This window comes from Salvelinus alpinus, chromosome 9 (genome assembly GCF_045679555.1).
Source record: "Salvelinus alpinus chromosome 9, SLU_Salpinus.1, whole genome shotgun sequence".
NCBI classification, from domain to species: Eukaryota; Metazoa; Chordata; class Actinopteri; order Salmoniformes; family Salmonidae; genus Salvelinus; species Salvelinus alpinus.
In genome coordinates, this window is record NC_092094.1 from 11272506 (window position 1) to 11293318 (window position 20813).

The 20813-nt window shown below is 44.5% G+C and overlaps 1 protein-coding gene across 1 annotated transcript in view; it reads left to right on the forward strand.

Annotated features, from left to right (window-relative positions):
* The first annotated feature begins 2433 nt into the window (after window positions 1-2433).
* LOC139584310 (E3 ubiquitin-protein ligase PDZRN3-B-like) overlaps window positions 2434-20813 on the forward strand; it is a 29498-nt gene continuing 11118 nt past the window's right edge. The window contains exons 1-2 of the mRNA XM_071416005.1: window positions 2434-3267; window positions 3493-3609. Of these exons, the coding sequence (XP_071272106.1) occupies window positions 2836-3267; window positions 3493-3609 (549 nt within the window). The 5' untranslated portion in view covers window positions 2434-2835. The remainder of the gene's footprint in view (window positions 3268-3492; window positions 3610-20813) is intronic.

Genomic DNA, 20813 nt, shown 5'->3' on the forward strand with positions numbered 1-20813 from the left:
TGTCTTGACACTTTGCCTGTTTGATGGTTCGTCAAAGGACGTAGCAGGATTTCTTATAAGCGTCCGGATTAGTGTCCTGCTCCTTGAAAGCGGCAGCTCCAGCATTTAGCTCAGTGTGGATGTTGCCTGTAATCGATGGCTTTTGGTTGGGATATATACCTACGGTCACTGTGGGGACGATGTCATCGATGCACTTATTAATGAATCTGGTAACTGATGTGGTATCCTCCTCAATGCTATCCGATGAATCACAGAACATATTCCAGTCTGTGCTAGCGAAACAGTCCTGTAGCGTAGCATCCGTTTCATCGGACTACTTTCGTATTGAGCGTGTCACTGGTACTTCCTGTTTGAGTTTTTGCTTGTAGGCAGGAATCAGGAGGATAGAGTTATGATCAGTTTTACCAAATGGAGGGTGAAGGAGAGATTTGTACGTGTCTCTGTGTGTGGAGTAAAGGTAATCTAGAGGTGTTTTCACTTCTAGTTGCACATGTGACATGCTGCTAGAAATTAGATAAAATGGATTTCAATTTTCCTGCAATAAAGTCACCAGCCACTAGCTTATCATGAGGTATTCTATGTCAGGCGAGCAGAACCTCGAGACTTTCTTAATATTAGATATCGCACATCAGCTGTTATTAACAAAGAGGGATAACATCTGATTGTGAAAATATATACAATATTTTCACTAAAATATTAATTTAAAATGTTTTAACTCTGAACTCTTGCTTCTATATACATAATTTATGAATGGTACTGTATCTAATGATGGACTGTTTTTGTGGTAATATCTCTATTTAAAATAACACTTTCTTCAACATCTCTGGAGAAAGCTGCCACTTTTCACTACCAGAGGGTAGAGCTGATGAGAGATCAGAGATATTGTTGCAACTCTGTCTTCCATTATAGATAACACAAGTTATCTCAAGATAGTGGCCTATTTATTTTATGCCAGAACCTGAAACAGCAGTCAACATTATTTCGCATCCCAACTTGTATCCAACAATGATTTCAGATCAAAATGATTGATGTCATTTCCCCTTTGTTAAATAGTCTATCTATTGGTTAGATTTAGATTAATATTAAGACAAGGAAAATTCCTGCAAGTCAAAAGGGCATCAATAGTTCTTAGTTCTGCACACACATGAACATACACAGGAGGATTATGGGAAAAGGAAGGAGATGAACAGCCTTTCCTTGAATGTGTATCACATCAATTGGCTTATCGGCTGGAACATATGGCCTGTGATATGTCAAATCCCAGGTGGTTTTCTGGCAATTGCACTGTTTTGTTGTTGTTGTTGTTGACATCATTTGTTGCTACACCTCCTAAGGGAAATCAGATTGTCAGATTTACAGATACGTTCTACTGAGTTTAATCTGAAAGAATCTTCAAGAACCAGAGTTCAAAAAGTACACTTCAATTGTGATGTACAACAAACTTTGATTGTCTTACAAGGAAGTTAATCTGACTGCCTTGGTTAAATTTATTGACAAGGAGGATTTGTATCATTGTTTTACTTTTTCCTCAAATGTATGAGGAGGACCATGAGCAGTGTGGTGTGAAATCACTAGCAGGGCTTCACTTGGACTGAAATAGGTGCCGGTACTAATTTTGAGTGATGGTAGTGTGTTTATATTTAGGTGCAGGAACTCCGCCGTACTTTAAGGCCTATTCTATAAGAGGTGCAGGAACTCAAGCAGTAGAAAATGTGAGGTGCCGGTATTCAGTTCCGGTGAGCTCCTGTACAAGTCAACACCAGACAGACAGGGACACTCATACCAGTGGCAGCAGTTAACACTATAGTATAACAGAGACATATGGCCTAGGTTAGTATATGTATTTCTTCAGACAGTTGGAAACATCCCAGGTCTGAGAATATTGTCTTTGGAAATCTATACCTGCCAGCCTCTCTCTCTCTCTCTCTCTCTCTCTGACATGTCAGACAACACAACACATGCCCAGAGTGATGCCACCTAGTGTATGTTTACTCTAGACACAGACTCAGATTGAGGTGCCTGTACTCTGTCATGCTGAGTTTGACAGTTAGACAGTGGGTAGACAGAGGGCTATAGGCCAGTAAGTCATGGGTTTAGGCTTACTTAGAGATCCCTGTTCAGATATTATATTACAGAGATTTGGTGTAAAGTACGGGGTCCCAAAATACCATCTGTGATGATTAGTCATCATAGTGTCACATGCTACAGTGCAGCCTATTTTGTAGAGCATTCAAACTAAATTAGAATAGATAATGAATTCTTATTTTTAAATAAGGGTTTACATACTGTAGGTAGGTCTATGTTTAGTTGTGGTAGTTGTGGTAACTAATTAATCCAAAAGTCTGCAAACCATGGTATCTGAAGGCTTGGGCGACCTCTGGTGGTTCTATTGAAAATTATAAATGAATGGAAATCACTGTATTGTAGCCCACTATGTCTAAAATGTATTCAGTGCTAGGCATATACTAGCGTACCAACAATTCTTTTTCGTTATTATGGATAGGGAAATGCATCCATGACACAGTATCTCTTGCTCTCTCTTCATATTGAGAATAGACAAGGATAAGCAAGGATGAGTAGACTACAACTCCAGCAACAAGTGGGAGGTGAAAAGTGATCCAGTCCATGTATCGTTAGCAAGTGACGTCGACATGAAGCGCATATATTTCTATTGCCTGCGTTAATATAGGCTGCTTTCAGATTTTGATTTTACGCACATTCAGTATAGTCTGCATCTTCATCAGTTTGTTCATCTACACCTGACCAAACTTCTGACAACTTTTTTACGTTGCAACACTGTTCAACGCGACTCCGGACCCGCGACGATAATTGATCATGTGCGCCGACTGCCTGAATCCATGCAAGGACAGAGAAAGTTGCAGAAAGGTTTTGAACTCAGGCGAGATGGACAGTGAGCCGCGTATGATGAAAGAAGAAGAATCCGACTTTGACCACAGAGATGTTGGTATCTGTCAGAAAGGATGCGGGCTTCTCTTGTCCCATACAGACATTGTCCAGGGAGACCATTGCTGCTTGGATGCGCTTCGTATGCTGAATGATGGGCTCCAGGAGAGAAGCGCTACCATGGAGCACGAAGGCCGAATGCAGAGGCTCAGGTGGGGTAGGAGAGAGCAATCCCTCCTCGCCCAGGTGTCATCCATCCAGAGCGAAGCACAGCTGACTGCTTTGAAGTACAAGCGAAAGTTACACCAATACATGTTGAATATCAATAACATAACCGAACAGGTTATTGGACGTTACAAGCAGGTGAGGAATATTAAACACTTGCAAGTATTGATTTTGATATAGCATGTTTCACAATGCTTAGGTAAGCTACTGTACTGTATTTGAGATGGTGACATAAATACTTGATATTTCATTCATTATTGAGCTAAATTATTAGCTATTTTTAATAACAAATAGAAGCCATTAATTGAAGAGTATACCGTTTTGACACCAAGCCTCCATCACTTTTCTCTTATGATAATGTAGCCTATACAGAGTAACTCGGGAGCCCCTGGACTCTGTGTGTCCCAGGTGTCTGATCAGGGTCTAGCTGATGCAGTGTTCGGGCTCCAGGACCTGGAGGAGCATGGCGGGGTACCAGAGGTAAACCATCACACCACTGTAACTCATGTGATTTCACAGCTGTACTGTGGCTTTACCCGCTCAGCGTATTACTCTTCTGTGAGGTTTAGGCTTTTCAGAGCACATCGTCGACTCCTTGTGACTGAGGGGATTCCGTCAGTAGCTATCATCAGACCTATTCAACTCAGCCTATTGCAAATACCTTGGCTTTCCCCCGGTCAGACAAGCCTTTGTTCAAACATTGACTTTAGGGATCCCATCCACTGTGTATGGTATTGAGTGGTAGTGTTCTGAAGCTTAGTTAGAGTTTATAGACAGTAAGCTCAGTTCACACCCTTTCCTTCATTGTTTTGTGTGGTAAATGTCATGCTGAGAGTGTTTTGAATTCCTCTTTTATCTCTTCAGGAAGTAGGCTAGTTACATTTCATAGATGATAATAAAATGGTGGCTTGGGGAATTATTATGTCACAATTTTCCATCCCAAAGCAGACCACTTCAGGTTGTTAAATTACGAATGGAAACAAACACAAAATGTGGTGGCTTATGCTTCCTGAGGAGCGATGGGTCTAAGTACGTATGGAAATCTTACTGTGCTTTCAATTAATGGATAAATCAAAGTTTTTCCCACTAACAGTAAGCTTGTCATTTAAAAATTGTCTGTGGGAAATTCCATAGCTTTTACTGTGACCATGTGATTCAAGCCCAGCCCGGTTTCTGACCTTTAACCTGTAACTTTTACACAGAAGTGGACAGAGTGACAGACAAACAGTACATGACAAACTACTTCTCCTGCTGAGTTTTGTTCCAACTTCAAATGAGAAACATGGCCCCAAAGAATGGTCTTTGATGGGTCACAGAGGATCAGGTGTATTTCCTGGTCACGTTCATACAGGTCATTGTGGCTGTTTTCAGGGTGTTGGTGTCAACTAAACACCCGATCAGATTTCATCCGAAGTCATTACAATGATTGATTGTTCAGATGGAGAGGAATGTGAGGGGAAGTTGTAATCTTGTTTTCTTTGTTTATGGACAAGTAAATGAATGCCTGTTACTTTGCATTTAGACTAAGTCATTAATGGAATATTTCCTTTGTCCAATTTGCTAAATTTCTCAAGTTGTTTTCAATTCTTAAACTATGTCTACACTTATAATAGTTTGATCTAACTGCTATTGAATGAGTGTGGTCTAGGGGTTTCAGCCCATATTAAACCACCTCTCTCTTGGCTCCTGCTGCTTGCTATCCTGACAATAGACTTTCTGTCAGAGAACACTGAGGTAGATTCTGTGTGCATCCCAAATGGTTCCCTATTCCCTACATAGCGCACTACTTTTTCCCTTTGCCCTATGGGTCCTGGTCAAAAGCTGTGCACTAGGGAAGAGGGTGCCATTTGGGGACGCAGCCTGTGTTATTGGCTTTCTCTGACCAGGGAGACAGTGTTTTGTTTGGGGCCAAGGGGGACAGGGGAGGGTGTGGGTAGTTTTAATTGTGGTAATGGTCACATAAAGTATGTTTAATGGCCTCTAGCATGCTGTGAGAGTGCAGCTAGACTCACTTTTGATTAATAGAGAAAATTGTTTACTCTGTGCTGGCAGCTCTGGAGAGGGACACGCACACACACACACACACACAGACACACAGACAGACACAGCTACTTCTACTTACTTTTATCATGGCTAAACAGTTACACTAGATAAGCCAGATAAGAGTGGATCTGTAATTGTCTCTGCTGTTGTTTTCATTAATGTGTTTGTCAATACCTGAGTTTCCTCCATTTTGTCAAAATCCCAAAGGAGTTGTCTTTAGGTCTTGCTCTGTAATGATGAGGAACTGTAGAGATACAATATCATACTATTTAATTCTGTGACAGGAACTGGTAAACATCTTCACAAGCTGTTAGGATTTACCGTTAAACCTGGTGTTGCTTTGTCTTTTATCAGACTCTCTCTTCGTAATCTCCACAGTTGTAGTGTTGGTTGGCTCACTCAAATTGGCTGGGAAGTTGTTGTTACACCTCACTAATGGTAAGAGCTCTCTTCATTTGGAATGTTTGCCAACTGCCAGTTTTTGAAATGAGCTAGAGACAAAAGTGCAGGGTTTCTGTGATGGTGAAGTACCCTGAACACTGCTGGAGTGAGTCCTTGTCTACAACCAACAGCACTAGTCCATGAGGAAGTCCATGAGGAAGTCCATGAGGAAGTCCATGAGGAAGTCCATGAGGAAGTCCATGAGGAAGTCCATGAGGAAGAGAGGCTGTGCTGTGACAGGGGGAAGCCTGTAGTATAAGCCTGCCAAAGTCCCATCTCGTGTGTGTGTGCGTGACAGTTTGTTGTGAGCAGTGATACTGTAAGTTTATATACAATGAGCCAGGTGGTGTTGTTTTCATGCATCTTGAGAACATTGGATGTTGATGCTGCAGCTGATAGTCTTCACACTGGCCTCGCCCAGAACACTGGCCTCGCCCAGAACATGAAGTCAATGAGGACAGTCAGTCAGTTCTTTTGTTATTGAAGAGGACTAACTGAAGTAAGACGAGTATGATTTGGACAGGCTGAGTCACTCCTGCCTTACAAAGGATCCATATCCCCTACTAGATGAGCAGACTAAAACTGGGTGAGGTTAAATATGCCTTCATTGTTATTCATAAAGCTATGAGTCGGCCACTAGTACGGCATGGTTTGGATATGCTTCCTTAAACAGTCATCTTCCAATAGCATACTTTCAGTATACTGGTTAGGACACATGTAATGCCGTTTTTGTAATGATGATATATTAAGTATTTCATGCATCCATCCACTTCAGTTTCATTAGCTCAGATTGTAGCCCAACTGCTCTTGTCAAGTGGCAAAGGACCATAGTTTAGAGTGTTGCTGATACAGTAATGCTATTCTGGAGAGGTGCTATTGACTAAAACAAAGTGAAAACTAAAGTACTATCAGGCCTTTTCACTTGGCGGAGAGTGATTCTACAGGAGTTGTAGCTGGTGTCATTGATACCGTAGCCTGGAGGAAGGGAAGGCTGGGGGGGAGCGTAGCCTGGAGGAAGGAAAGGCTGTGGGGGGGGCGTAGCCTGGAGGAAGGAAAGGCTGTGGGGGAGCGTAGCCTGGAGGAAGGAAAGGCTGTGGGGGAGCGTAGCCTGGAGGAAGGAAAGGCTGTGGGGGAGCGTAGCCTGGAGGAAGGAAAGGCTGTGGGGGAGCGTAGCCTGGAGGAAGGAAAGGCTGTGGGGGAGCGTAGCCTGGAGGAAGGAAAGGCTGTGGGGGAGCGTAGCCTGGAGGAAGGAAAGGCTGTGGGGGAGCGTAGCCTGGAGGAAGGAAAGGCTGTGGGGGGGGCGTAGCCTGGAGGAAGGAAAGGCTGTGGGGGAGCGTAGCCTGGAGGAAGGGAAGGCTGTGGGGGGGTATCCTGGAGGAAGGGAAGGCTGTGGGGTGGGGGGGTATCCTGGAGGAAGGGAAGGCTGTGGGGGGGGCGTAGCCTGGAGGAAGGGAAGGCTGTGGGGGGGGGGGGGGGGGATCCTGGAGGAAGGGAAGGCTGTGGGGGGAGGAGCCCGGAGGAAGGGAAGGCAGTGGGGGAGGGGGCGTAGCCTGGAGGAAGGGAAGGCTGGGGGGGGGGGGGGCGTAGCCTGGAGGAAGGGAGGCTGTGGGGGGAGGAGCCCGGAGGAAGGGACAGGTGGGTGGGAGGCTGTAGCCCGGAGGAAGGGTGGGGGGGGGAGGAGATGGAAAAGGTCATTATGTTCGGGCCCAGAACACAAAGATGACAGGAACAGATAACTCTGTGACCAGAGAAAAAATAGATTTATCACCTTTACTTTCTAGTCGGTTGATATGATACATTTTTTTCCCTTTCTTGTGCTGAAACGAGTCTGAGCTGAGACCCCAAAACAAAATATGATTTCTGATGGAAAAATATAATTTTCAATAGGATTTGTTCCCCCTCAGTAAAAACAATGTTTTACTGATTTTGGCTGTGTTTCTGTAGAAACAATGTTATGCTTTGCTGAGAGATATTATCAGAGAATCATCACCTCTGTGTGGTGACAGACAGACAGACAGACAGACAGACAGACAGACAGACAGACAGACAGACAGACAGACAGACACACACACACACACACTGGTGTCTCAAGGGTCATATCCATTGTGGAGAGAGGCTGCTACTGGATGTCAAAGGCACATACTTACCCAGCTAATCGAGACCGGTTAACTGTGTTCTCCGTCAGTTCCCTACAGTACTTACAGTCCCTTGTCTACTTCTAACAGACCTAAGGTCAGCATTTAGATAACTCAGCTGGAGGGTGTTTTTTACATTTCGTCCTTTTACAATTGGTAGATGAAGAAAACTTGAATATACTTCATAGAAATCCCTTGTCAACAAGTGCATGGTTGCATAGGGGTGCAAATGTGGGGTGCATAGTGTTACTGTTGTACGTTCCAGATGCTTGGGCTGTTTTCTGTACCTGCTATGCTCTGTGAGCAGGGTAAGTGTTTACTCTAGCTCCTGCTCATAGAAGGGACCGCCCTCTATGGTATTTCCTATTTCCTGTATCGTTTGACTAATACGCACAACTGCCTTCTAGTTGGTCAGCTAGCAGCTCAAACATCCTTCCTCATGGCTTTATTTAGATAGTAGTGAAGGGTAACTTTATATTTAGGTAGTAGTGCGGTAGTGAAGGGTAACTTTATATTTAGATAGTAGTGAAGGGTAACTTTATTTAGATAGTAGTGCGGTAGTGAAGGGTAACTTTATATTTAGATAGTAGTGAAGGGTAACTTTATATTTAGATAGTAGTGAAGGGTAACTTTATATTTAGATAGTAGTGAAGGGTGGCTTTATATTTAGATAGTAGTGAAGGGTGGCTTTATATTTAGATAGTAGTGAAGGGTGGCTTTATATTTAGATAGTAGTGAAGGGTAACTTTATATTTGGATAGTAGTGAAGGGTAACTTTATTTAGATAGTAGTGCGGTAGTGAAGGGTAACTTTATATTTAGATAGTAGTGAAGGGTAACTTTATATTTAGATAGTAGTGAAGGGTAACTTTATATTTAGATAGTAGTGAAGGGTGGCTTTATATTTAGATAGTAGTGAAGGGTGGCTTTATATTTAGATAGTAGTGAAGGGTGGCTTTATATTTAGATAGTAGTGAAGGGTGGCTTTATATTTGGATAGTAGTGAAGGGTAACTTTATATTTAGATAGTAGTGAAGGGTAACTTTATATTTAGATAGTAGTGAAGGGTAACTTTATATTTGGATAGTAGTGAAGGGTAACTTTATATTTAGATAGTAGTGAAGGGTAACTTTATATTTAGATAGTAGTGAAGGGTAACTTTATATTTAGATAGTAGTGAAGGGTAACTTTATATTTAGATAGTAGTGCGGTGGTGAAGGGTACGAGAAGGCAGTATATTGATACATCAGGTGTGTTACATAGTTGTGTAAAAGAAGATCCTGGTCACTGGGCTTATCAGTATCACTAGTTGATTTCATGTTACGTTTCGGACTCACTGCCATCGTCAGAGAACTCGTGATTCTTCAGTTCTCTGTGTCGTTTAATGTGCTCCTGGTGAAGGGTTAACTCAAATCTTAGATTTGATATTGAGCTAAGGAATTCTCAGTGTTTATTTCCTTGTCAGATTGGCTAACCTTCTGTTGTTCTTAAGCTTTGAGGCGTGTGGCCTTAAAAGAGGCAGAGGTTGAGATGTCATCTGGACCACAGAGAGTGTTGCTATGGAGCTGGACCACAGAGGGTGTTGCTATGGAGCTGGACCACAGAGGGTGTTGCTATGGAGCTGGACCACAGATAGTGTTGCTATGGAGCTGGACCACAGAGAGTGTTGCTATGGAGCTGGACCACACCACCAAGGTCGTTCCATGTCAACGAAGGCATGACTGTTGTGTTTGGTGGTGTGTGTGTTGACTCTGTCTCTTTTCCCTCCTTGGCGGCGCGTTATAGTGTGTGTTGAGGGCTGTTGTTTTAGGCAGTCGGTGTGAAACAGGAAGCAGTTCCACTAAAGCCCACCGTGGTCATACAGGGACAGGGTTTTTTCTGCATAAAAAGTATTGGGCGGGGGTGTTTTTTTCCGTCCGACTATATCCAAATAGTATTTAAAAAAAATATATATATACAATGAACAAAAATTATAAATGCAACATGTAAAGTGTTGGTCCCATGTTTCATGAACTGAAATAAAATCCCAGTTTACATCCCTGTTAGTGAGCATTTCTCCTTTGCCAAGACAATCCATTAACCTGACAGGTGTGGTATACCATGGCATTACACAGGTGCACCTTGTGCTAGGGACAATTAAAGGCCACTCTAAAATGTACAGTTTTGTCACACAACACAATTCCACAGATGTCTGAAGTTTTGAGGGAGAGTACAATTGGCATGCTGACTGCAGGAATATCCACCAGAGCTGTTGCCAGATAATTGAATGTTCATTTCTCTACCATAAGCCGCCTCAAGTTGTTTTAGTGAATTTGTCAGTACCTCCAACTGCAGACCACATGTGGGCGAGTGGTTTGCTGATGAACAGAGTGCTCCATGGTGGTGGTGGGGTTATGGTATGGGCAGGCATTAGCTACGTACAACCAACACAATTGCATTTTATCAATGGAAATTTGAATGCACAGAGATACCATGACGAGATCCAGAGGCCCATTATTTTTTTTAAAGTTATCTGTGACGATCAGATGCATATCTGTATTCCCAGTCATTTGAAATCCATAGATTAGGGCCTAATTAATTAATTTAAATGGACTGATTTCCTGATATGAACTGTAACTCAGTAAAATCTTTACAGTTGTTGCATGTTGCGTTTTATATTTTTGTTCAGTATAAGATCTTACTTACTTACTTACTTACTTTATTGTCCCCATGGGGAAATTTTGTTGCAGTGTCATGTACACATTTAAAGTGGCGTTAAATACAAAACAAGATTGACAATACAACTTTCAATAACAGTGACGCACCAATAAATAAAATAAAATTTAAAATTTAAAAAAGAAGAAAAGACTAACCTACTGGCCTTACGGGGTCAATGGGAACATTTGCCCGAGCTATTTAAGAGGGATATCACACCTGGCACAAATGATTGTCTCGTTCTATTTTTCCTGCTGAGGGGTGCCCTATACCTGCGCCCAGAGGGGAGTAATTCAAAGTCTTTCAGTACCAACATCTACGATCATCTTTCAGTACCAACAATCACCAAAATAAAAGCTAGACAAACCCCCATTTGATTTTGTTATAACGTTTGAGTCACTCAGATAGCATAAGCCATGGCAAAATGTGTAGAAGTGCAGGAAATTAGCTTTAAAACTGCTACATTTTGTCACTGCGGCTAAAAGGAGAGCCTCTAAAATTTGCAGTCTGTGACCGCACCAGTGGCCACACCCCATTCACGGCCACCATCTAAGCCCAATTTTGATCCAGACAAAACCCTGAGTGAGGGTTGCTGGGCTTTTGGCTTAAGCTTTTTGAAAGGCTCCTTTCAGCAGTTGGAGTTCTGGTTATTTTGGTTGGGGTGTAGCTCATGACCCAATCTTCAACTAATCACATCAGTTGACCCTTACGAACTACCCTTTAAATCCACTTTGATAAAATCTAATTTTATTGGTCACATATATATATTTAGCGGATGTTATTGCGGGTGTAGCAAAATATGACATTTGACGCTTGTTCATCAACATTTCTCGTGTGTGTGTGTGAGTTTCTGTATGTGTGCACAACTGCGTTTATTGTGTGTATGTGATGGTGAACCTCACAGCACAGTAAATTCCCTCTGACCTCAGACCAGAAGATTGGCCCAGCTTTCAGGTGCTCTGAGCTGAGGGAGTCCCATTTGACTGGAGCAATTCATGATCCCACTCAACTAACAGCAAAGGGCTCTGTTCACACCTTAATGAATGCAGGCTAAAGACTCCCATAACCACTCCCCTGAACCTGGGTGGCATATATCAGATCAGAGCTCAACACCCATGGCTGCAGCAGCTGGGAAAGAAGTCTAATGTCATAATAGCACAGTTTAAAGCCATTACATACTGTGAGAAATGAGCCCAAACAAACGAGGCAGTTGATTTAACAGATTGAGGGACTGTATTTTGAGGGACTTTGTTACAGTGCTTGGGAAAACTTTAAAAAATATAACAAAAATAAAACACAGCTGTGTCTGATGAAATTCTTTCACCCCTCTGTAAACTGATGGCACTAAAGGGTCTACCCTACCGCATAGACGTTCCCTCGTGAGACCAGCTCTCTGTATCTCTGTGATGAGTAGACGTCTTTGTAATGACGTGATTAACAGACCAAAAAGCTGCTGTGGTTGACTGTTAACCCCCCACCCCTCAAGTCTCACTGCTGGGGGGTCCGTTAGTCATTGACCCGGTGGTTCTCTTACCGTCACAGAAAACGACACACTCTTACGGTATCTCAGACAGATGTGGCGTAATGTCCAGCTGTTACAGGATGATTAGGAAAGTCCTGATTCAGCACACACATCATAAAAGCTCTCTCAGCAGTGTGAAAGGAATGTGTGGCCAGGCATGCCTGGTGGGGGAGTGTTACCGACGGGACCATTCTCTAAAGCCTCATGGCCAGCACCGTTTGAATGACATTAATTAGGGCAAAATACCATCAAAATAAATGTATTCTCTTTACAGTATATAAACCTTTTTATTTAAGCTCCAATCAGCAGCATTTCCAGTCTCAGACAGTCTCTCTCTTCAGAAGGAGGGAATCCTAATTAGGTGAGGGTGAAGGAAGCCTTTCGATGCAGAGAGACTGGGAGGAAACAGGATATTACAGCACATCGGAAGGGGCTGAAGGGAGGGATAAGCCAAGGTAACATGCCAGGTGCACTGGGGGGGTATTAGTCCATTAAGCTCTGCACTGTACTCCTGCCAAGGGGGAAAGCCAATCGGATCCAAAGCAATCCTTGCTTTGAAAAACCTCTTTACTTTCACTACATGTTGAAGGGTGGTTAACCCTTCAACACGTCGCTGAATGAAAAGAGGTGAAAACAACGTCACACTTTGTTTTGATAGTCTTTTCAGTTACCCTGGCACTTCAGTGGAAAGACTTAGAGAGAAGCCAGCTGTCTGACTTCATCCATGTCTGAGTGAGAGGGTTTTGTGGGAACCTGTCGTAACCTCTTGTAAGGCACACAGGTTAGGTTACTCTGTGTTTACGTCCAAGTAAAAGATACTCCTCAACTATCTGATAAAGTGCTTCCTCATCAGCTTCTTCAGTTTTCTTTCGTCAGGAAGTTTGATTCGACCCCTGTAGAGGAAGACCTGTAGCTTCATACACACTCATCCCACCCTAACAGCTTCACAGGCATCTGCCTTGCCATGCCTGCCCCTCCATTAACAACAACTAATGAATACTAATGAATATTGATGAATACTAATGAATAAGCATAGGCCTATTGTTTCTCCTTTCAAAGAATCTTTCTAGTCCCACAAGTTGAGTAGAAAGACGTGAGTTTGAACAATAACAGTGTGGAAGCTTATACGGGAGGTTTGACAGGTCTTCATTCATCAATGGTGAAGTGTGTGTGTGTGTGGGGGGGATTCCTCAATCAGAACCCACCACTGACAGCTCTGTATTATATGGCCTCGTAAGAGGAAATTAATAGAGACGAGCTTTGTGTGTGTTCTTATTTAAATGTTATTAAAGCCAGATAGAGCTACCTGATTTAACCCCCCCCGTCCCCCGTCTCTTTAGTTTGGCTGCTGTGGGAAGGGAACAGGAGCTGTGATGGATTTGATTTTAATTAGAGAAATTAGGTGAATGGAGTCTGAGGAGATGAGTGAAATGATGAATGTTCATCACGTAGAAACAGTCCTATTGTTTCCTAGATCGTCCCTCTTGTCTTTTGATCGTCATTCTTCTAACCCTCACCTAAAGGAGGAAGATTACCGTTTACTGGTTATCAACCAGTTCCAAGTAGCTGATTAGGTTGTCTGAGATTGGAAGTGACTGCGTACAGCAATACATTTGAGTTGTCTTTTCAAATGTAACCTGGGGGGGGTCTCTCTCATTCATCAGAGGAAGTATTATGTTTGGTCCAGCAAGTGTGTGTGTGTGTGTGTGTGTGTGTCTTTTATTTATGTAGTTTTTCTACATGCACGTCTGTTCTTGAGTGTTTTCTCTCTGGGCGGTACAAGTACGTCAGTGTTTCTTTGCTCCATTTCTCCCTAATTGACGTCCACTGTGCAGGGTGGGACGCAGATAGATATCTGTGTGTGTGTGTGTTTGTGCTGAGTGACCACAGTGAGGTCACAGCCGTACAGTTGGTACCAGGCCTCCCCACCAACAGACAACCAGGCCAAACTATGATTGGATCAGATTGGATTATAGCCAATCAGATCCAATCCATTTAATTGCATCAGTTCTGCCAACGTTAAGATCGTATTGTTCATTATTATACGTCATTTGTTTAGTAAATTGTTATACCCTGAAGCAAGCCATCCTGTATGAGTTTTGAATGAGGTAGGTAGTGTGACTGCAGTCTTCGTCCAGCAGATGGCAGAATACACATTATGTGCAGGTGAAAACCCCCCAGTCCTCACTAGACAGTACAGGGGGAGGACGCATTGCATTCTAGGAAATGAAATGACAGTTAGGGGCTGGGATTGTTCTGGGACTGTCTGAACATCTGTTAGTATTCTTTCTGTTTAGATGTATATGTTTATTACTGGTTTAATACAAGTAACTGTATGTTAGGCTAGTCTTTGGCAGCACATGGAATGCTCTCTTTTCTTTGCCAAACAACTTCGGGACATGTCTAGGTAATCTGCCTGATATGTGTTGTCTATCTAGGTACGCTGTCTGTGGTAGGCTATAAGTGGAGGGTCTCTTCAAGATGTCAAAAAACATTTGTAGGGTATAGGCTACTGCTTGTGCTTTCCCCTCCTCTCTCATGTCTCCCCTCCTCTCTCATGTCTCCCCTCCTCTCTCATGTCTCCCCTCCTCTCTCATGTCTCCCCTCCTCTCTCATGTCTCCCCTCCTCTCTCATGTCTCCCCTCCCCTCCTCTCTCATGTCTCCCCTCCCCTCCTCTCTCGTCTCCCCTCCCCTCCTCTCTCGTCTCGTCTCCCCTCCTCTCTCGTCTCGTCTCCCCTCCTCTCTCGTCTCGTCTCCCCTCCTCTCTCGTCTCGTCTCCCCTCCTCTCTCGTCTCGTCTCCCCTCCTCTCTCGTCTCGTCTCCCCTCCTCTCTCGTCTCGTCTCCCCTCCTCTCTCGTCTCGTCTCCCCTCCTCTCTCGTCTCGTCTCCCCTCCTCTCTCGTCTCGTCTCGTCTCCCCTCCTCTCTCGTCTCGTCTCGTCTCCTCTCGTCTCGTCTCGTCTCCTCTCTCGTCTCGTCTCCTCTCTCGTCTCGTCTCCTCTCTCGTCTCGTCTCCCCTCCTCTCTCGTCTCCCCTCCTCTCTCGTCTTGTCTCCTCTCTCGTCTCGTCTCCCCTCCTCTCTCGTCTCGTCTCCCCTCCTCTCTCGTCTCCTCTCTCGTCTCGTCTCCCCTCTTCTCTCGTCTCCCCTCCTCTCTCGTCTCGTCTCCCCTCCTCTCTCGTCTCGTCTCCCCTCCTCTCTCGTCTCGTCTCCCCTCCTCTCTCGTCTCGTCTCCCCTCCTCTCTCGTCTCGTCTCCCCTCCTCTTTCGTCTCGTCTCCTCTCGTCTCCCCTCCTCTCTCGTCTCGTCTCCCCTCCTCTCTCGTCTCGTCTCCCCTCCTCTCTCGTCTCGTCTCCCCTCCTCTCTCGTCTCGTCTCCCCTCCTCTCTCGTCTCGTCTCCCCTCCTCTCTCGTCTCGTCTCTCGTCTCGTCTCCTCTCTCGTCTCGTCTCCTCTCTCGTCTCGTCTCCTCTCTCGTCTCGTCTCCTCTCTCGTCTCGTCTCCTCTCTCGTCTCGTCTCCCCTCTCGTCTCCCCTCTCGTCTCCTCTCTCGTCTCGTCTCCTCTCTCGTCTCGTCTCCTCTCTCGTCTCGTCTCGTCTCCTCTCTCGTCTCGTCTCCCCTCCTCTCTCGTCTCGTCTCCCCTCCTCTCTCCTCCTCTCTCGTCTCCCGTCCTGACTCATCTGTTCTGAGATTCTGTGCATTTCCAAGAGAGACCCATCCTTACATAACACTCACCACCACGTTAAGCCTTCATATACTGTAACCTTCACAGAAAGAGATGCTTCATTGAGATCAGATGCTGCTTTCTAGCAGAGAACTAGTTAAGTTTCCCCCAAATTACACTGTTACAATCTTACTTAGTGAAGAGTCCTTCATTTCCCACCAAAAAACTGTAATGACCAACTTGATTTCCTCTGGTGTTATCGTAATCTCCTATAGCGCTTGAAAAGGGCTGACATTTCTTATGCAGCTCCCTCAACACTTTTTTGTGTGTGTGGGTGGGGCTCTTCCAGTCATAAACATAGCAGACCGTGGGGTAACCTAGCATAAGCTACCCCCACACACATTGAACCACTGGGAAAACTTCAAGAGTCATTCAAGCCTCCTATTTGCTAGACAGCCAGTTGTTGATTTTGAGTTCCAATTGACCAGCAGTAGGTAATTTCCTCTGGGTTAGACCTGATGAAACAACAGCAGTAGTAGGTAGTTTCCTCTGGGTTAGTCCTGATGAAACAACAGCAGTAGGTAGTTTCCTCTGGGTTAGACCTGATGAAACAACAGCAGTAGGTAGTTCTCTGGGTTAGTCCTGATGAAACAACAGCAGTAGGTAGTTTCCTCTGGGTTAGACCTGATGAAACAACAGCAGTAGGTAGTTTCCTCTGGGTTAGACCTGATGAAACAACAGCAGTAGGTAGTTTCCTCTGGGTTAGACCTGATGAAACAACAGCAGTAGGTAGTTTCCTCTGGGTTAGACCTGATGAGACAACAGCAGTAGGTAGTTTCCTCTGGGTTAGACCTGATGAAACAACAGCAGTAGGTAGTTTCCTCTGGGTTAGACCTGATGAAACAACAGCAGTAGGTAGTTTCCTCTGGGTTAGACCTGATGAAACAACAGCAGTAGGTAGTTTCCTCTGGGTTAGACCTGATGAAACAACAGCAGTAGGTAGTTTCCTCTGGGTTAGACCTGATAAAACAACAGCAGTAGGTAGTTTCCTCTGGGTTAGACCTGATGAAACAACAGCAGTAGGTAGTTTCCTCTGGGTTAGACCTGATGAAACAACAGCAGCAGTAGGTAGTTTCCTCTGGGTTAGACCTGATGAAACAACAGCAGCAGTAGGTAGGTTCCTCTGGGTTAGACCTGATGAAACAACAGCAGCAGTAGGTAGGTTCCTCTGGGTTAGACCTGATGAAACAACAGCAGTAGGTAGGTTCCTCTGGGTTAGACCTGATGAAACAACAGCAGTAGGTAGCTTCCTCTGGGTTAGACCTGATGAAACAACAGCAGTAGGTAGTCCTCTGGGTTAGACCTGATGAAACAACAGCAGTAGGTAGTTTCCTCTGGGTTAGACCTGATGAAACAACAGCAGTAGGTAGTTTCCTCTGGGTTAGACCTGATGAAACAACAGCAGTAGTAGGTAGTTTCCTCTGGGTTAGACCTGATGAAACAACAGCAGTAGTAGGTAGTTTCCTCTGGGTTAGACCTGATGAAACAACAGCAGTAGTAGGTAGTTTCCTCTGGGTTAGACCTGATGAAACAACAGTAGTAGGTAGTCCTCTGGGTTAGACCTGATGAAACAACAGCAGTAGGTAGTTTCCTCTGGGTTAGACCTGATGAAACAACAGCAGTAGTAGGTAGTTTCCTCTGGGTTAGACCTGATGAAACAACAGCAGTAGGTAGTTTCCTCTGGGTTAGACCTGATGAAACAACAGCAGTAGGTAGCTTCCTCTGCGTTAGACCTGATGAAACAACAGCAGTAGGTAGTTTCCTCTGGGTTAGACCTGATGAAACAACAGCAGCAGTAGGTAGTTTCCTCTGGGTTAGACCTGATGAAACAACAGCAGCAGTAGGTAGTTTCCTCTGGGTTAGACCTGATGAAACAACAGCAGTAGGTAGTTTCCTCTGGGTTAGACCTGATGAAACAACAGCAGTAGTAGGTAGCTTCCTCTGGGTTAGACCTGATGAAACAACAGCAGTAGGTAGCTTCCTCTGGGTTAGACCTGATGAAACAACAGCAGTAGGTAGTTTCCTCTGGGTTAGACCTGATGAAACAACAGCAGTAGTAGGTAGCTTCCTCTGGGTTAGACCTGATGAAACAACAGCAGTAGGTAGTTTCCTCTGGGTTAGACCTGATGAAACAACAGCAGTAGTAGGTAGCTTCCTCTGGGTTAGACCTGATGAAACAGCAGTAGGTAGTTTCCTCTGGGTTAGACCTGATGAAACAACAGCAGTAGTAGGTAGTTTCCTCTGGGTTAGACCTGATGAAACAACAGCAGTAGGTAGCTTCCTCTGCGTTAGACCTGATGAAACAACAGCAGTAGGTAGTTTCCTCTGGGTTAGACCTGATGAAACAACAGCAGTAGTAGGTAGTTTCCTCTGGGTTAGACCTGATGAAACAACAGCAGTAGGTAGTTTCCTCTGGGTTAGACCTGATGAAACAACAGCAGTAGGTAGCTTCCTCTGCGTTAGACCTGATGAAACAACAGCAGTAGGTAGTTTCCTCTGGGTTAGACCTGATGAAACAACAGCAGCAGTAGGTAGTTTCCTCTGGGTTAGACCTGATGAAACAACAGCAGCAGTAGGTAGTTTCCTCTGGGTTAGACCTGATGAAACAACAGCAGTAGGTAGCTTCCTCTGCGTTAGACCTGATGAAACAACAGCAGTAGGTAGCTTCCTCTGGGTTAGACCTGATGAAACAACAGCAGTAGGTAGTTTCCTCTGGGTTAGACCTGATGAAACAACAGCAGTAGTAGGTAGCTTCCTCTGGGTTAGACCTGATGAAACAACAGCAGTAGGTAGTTTCCTCTGGGTTAGACCTGATGAAACAACAGCAGTAGTAGGTAGCTTCCTCTGGGTTAGACCTGATGAAACAGCAGTAGGTAGTTTCCTCTGGGTTAGACCTGATGAAACAACAGCAGTAGTAGGTAGTTTCCTCTGGGTTAGACCTGATGAAACAACAGCAGTAGTAGGTAGTTTCCTCTGGGTTAGACCTGATGAAACAACAGCAGTAGGTAGCTTCCTCTGCGTTAGACCTGATGAAACAACAGCAGTAGGTAGTTTCCTCTGGGTTAGACCTGATGAAACAACAGCAGTAGTAGGTAGTTTCCTCTGGGTTAGACCTGATGAAACAACAGCAGTAGGTAGTTTCCTCTGGGTTAGACCTGATGAAACAACAGCAGCAGTAGGTAGTTTCCTCTGGGTTAGACCTGATGAAACAACAGCAGCAGTAGGTAGTTTCCTCTGGGTTAGACCTGATGAAACAACAGCAGTAGTAGGTAGCTTCCTCTGGGTTAGACCTGATGAAACAACAGCAGTAGGTAGTTTCCTCTGGGTTAGACCTGATGAAACAACAGCAGTAGGTAGTTTCCTCTGGGTTAGACCTGATGAAACAACAGCAGTAGGTAGCTTCCTCTGGGTTAGACCTGATGAAACAACAGCAGTAGGTAGTTTCCTCTGGGTTAGACCTGATGAAACAACAGCAGTAGTAGGTAGCTTCCTCTGGGTTAGACCTGATGAAACAACAGCAGTAGGTAGTTTCCTCTGGGTTAGACCTGATGAAACAACAGCAGTAGTAGGTAGCTTCCTCTGGGTTAGACCTGATGAAACAGCAGTAGGTAGTTTCCTCTGGGTTAGACCTGATGAAACCCTGTGATGATTTGTCTGTGATTGTCTTCCCTCAACGCTGTAGATGGCCTCTGAACGCTGTTGTGCTGCTGAATCAATAAGCCCTATCAGAGGTTGAACACTCAAAGATTACTGATGAGTGATTTGCAGTGTGTGTGTCTGGCAAGCGTGTGAATGTGTGTGTGTTAGGAATGGGGGGGGGGTGTTGTTCTGAGATAGTGGAGTTGGATTTCCTCTGAAAGTTTTCCTCTTAACTTGGGTCAAACGTTTCGGGTAGCCTTCCACAAGCTTCCCACAATAAGTTGGATGAATTTTGGCCCATTCCTCCTGACAGAGCTGGTGTAACTGAGTCATGTTTGTAGGCCTCCTTGCTCGCACACACTTTTTCTATAGGATTGAGGTCAGGGATTTGATGGCCACACCAATACCTTGACTTTGTTTTCCTTAAGCCATTTGCCACAACTTTGGAAGTATGCTTGGGGTCATTGTCCATTTGGAAGACCCATTTACGACCAAGCTTTAACTTCCTGACTGATGTCTTGAGATGTTGCTTCAATATATCCACATAATTTCTTCCCATGATGCTATCTATTTTGTGAAGTGCACCAGTCCCTCCTGCAACAAAGCACCCCCACAACATGATGCTTCCCCCCCCGTGCTTCACGGTTGGGATGGTTTTCTTCGGCTTGCAAGCCTCCCCCTTTTTCCTCCAAACATAACGATGGTCATTACGGCCAAACAGTTCTATTTTTGTTTCATCAGACCAGAGGACATTTCTCCAAAAGTACAATCTTTGTCCCCATGTGCAGTTGCAAACAGTAGTCTGGCTTTTTTATGGCGTTTTTTGAGCAGGGGCTTCTTCCTTGCTGAGTGGCCTTTCAGGTTATGTTGATATAGGACTCGTTTTACTGTGGATATAGATACTTTTGAACCTGTTTCCTCCAGCATCTTCACAAGGTCCTTTGTTGTTGTTTTGGGATTGATTTGCGCTTTTCGCACCAAAGTACGTTCATCTCTAGGAGACAGAACACGTCTCCTTCCTGAGCGGTATGACGGCTGCGTGGTCCCATGGTGTTTATACTTCCGTACTATTGTTTGTACAGATCAATGTGGTACCTTCAGGCGATTGGAAATTGCTCCCAAGGATGAACCAGACTTCAAATCAAATTTATTTATATAGCCCTTCTTACATCATCTGATATCTCAAAGTGCTGTACAGAAACCCAGCCTAAAACCTCAAACAGCAAGCAATGCAGGTGTAAAAGCACGGTGGCTAGGAAAAACTCCCTAGAAAGGCCAAAACCTAGGAAGAAACCTAGAGAGGAACCAGGCTATGAGGGGTGGCCAGTCCTCTTCTGGCTGTGCCGGGTGGATATTATAACAGAACATGGCCAAGATGTTCAAATGTTCATAAATGACCAGCATGGTCAAATAATAATCACAGTAGTTGTCGAGGGTGCAACAAGTCAGCACCTCAGGAGTAAATGTCAGTTGGCTTTTCATAGCTGATCATT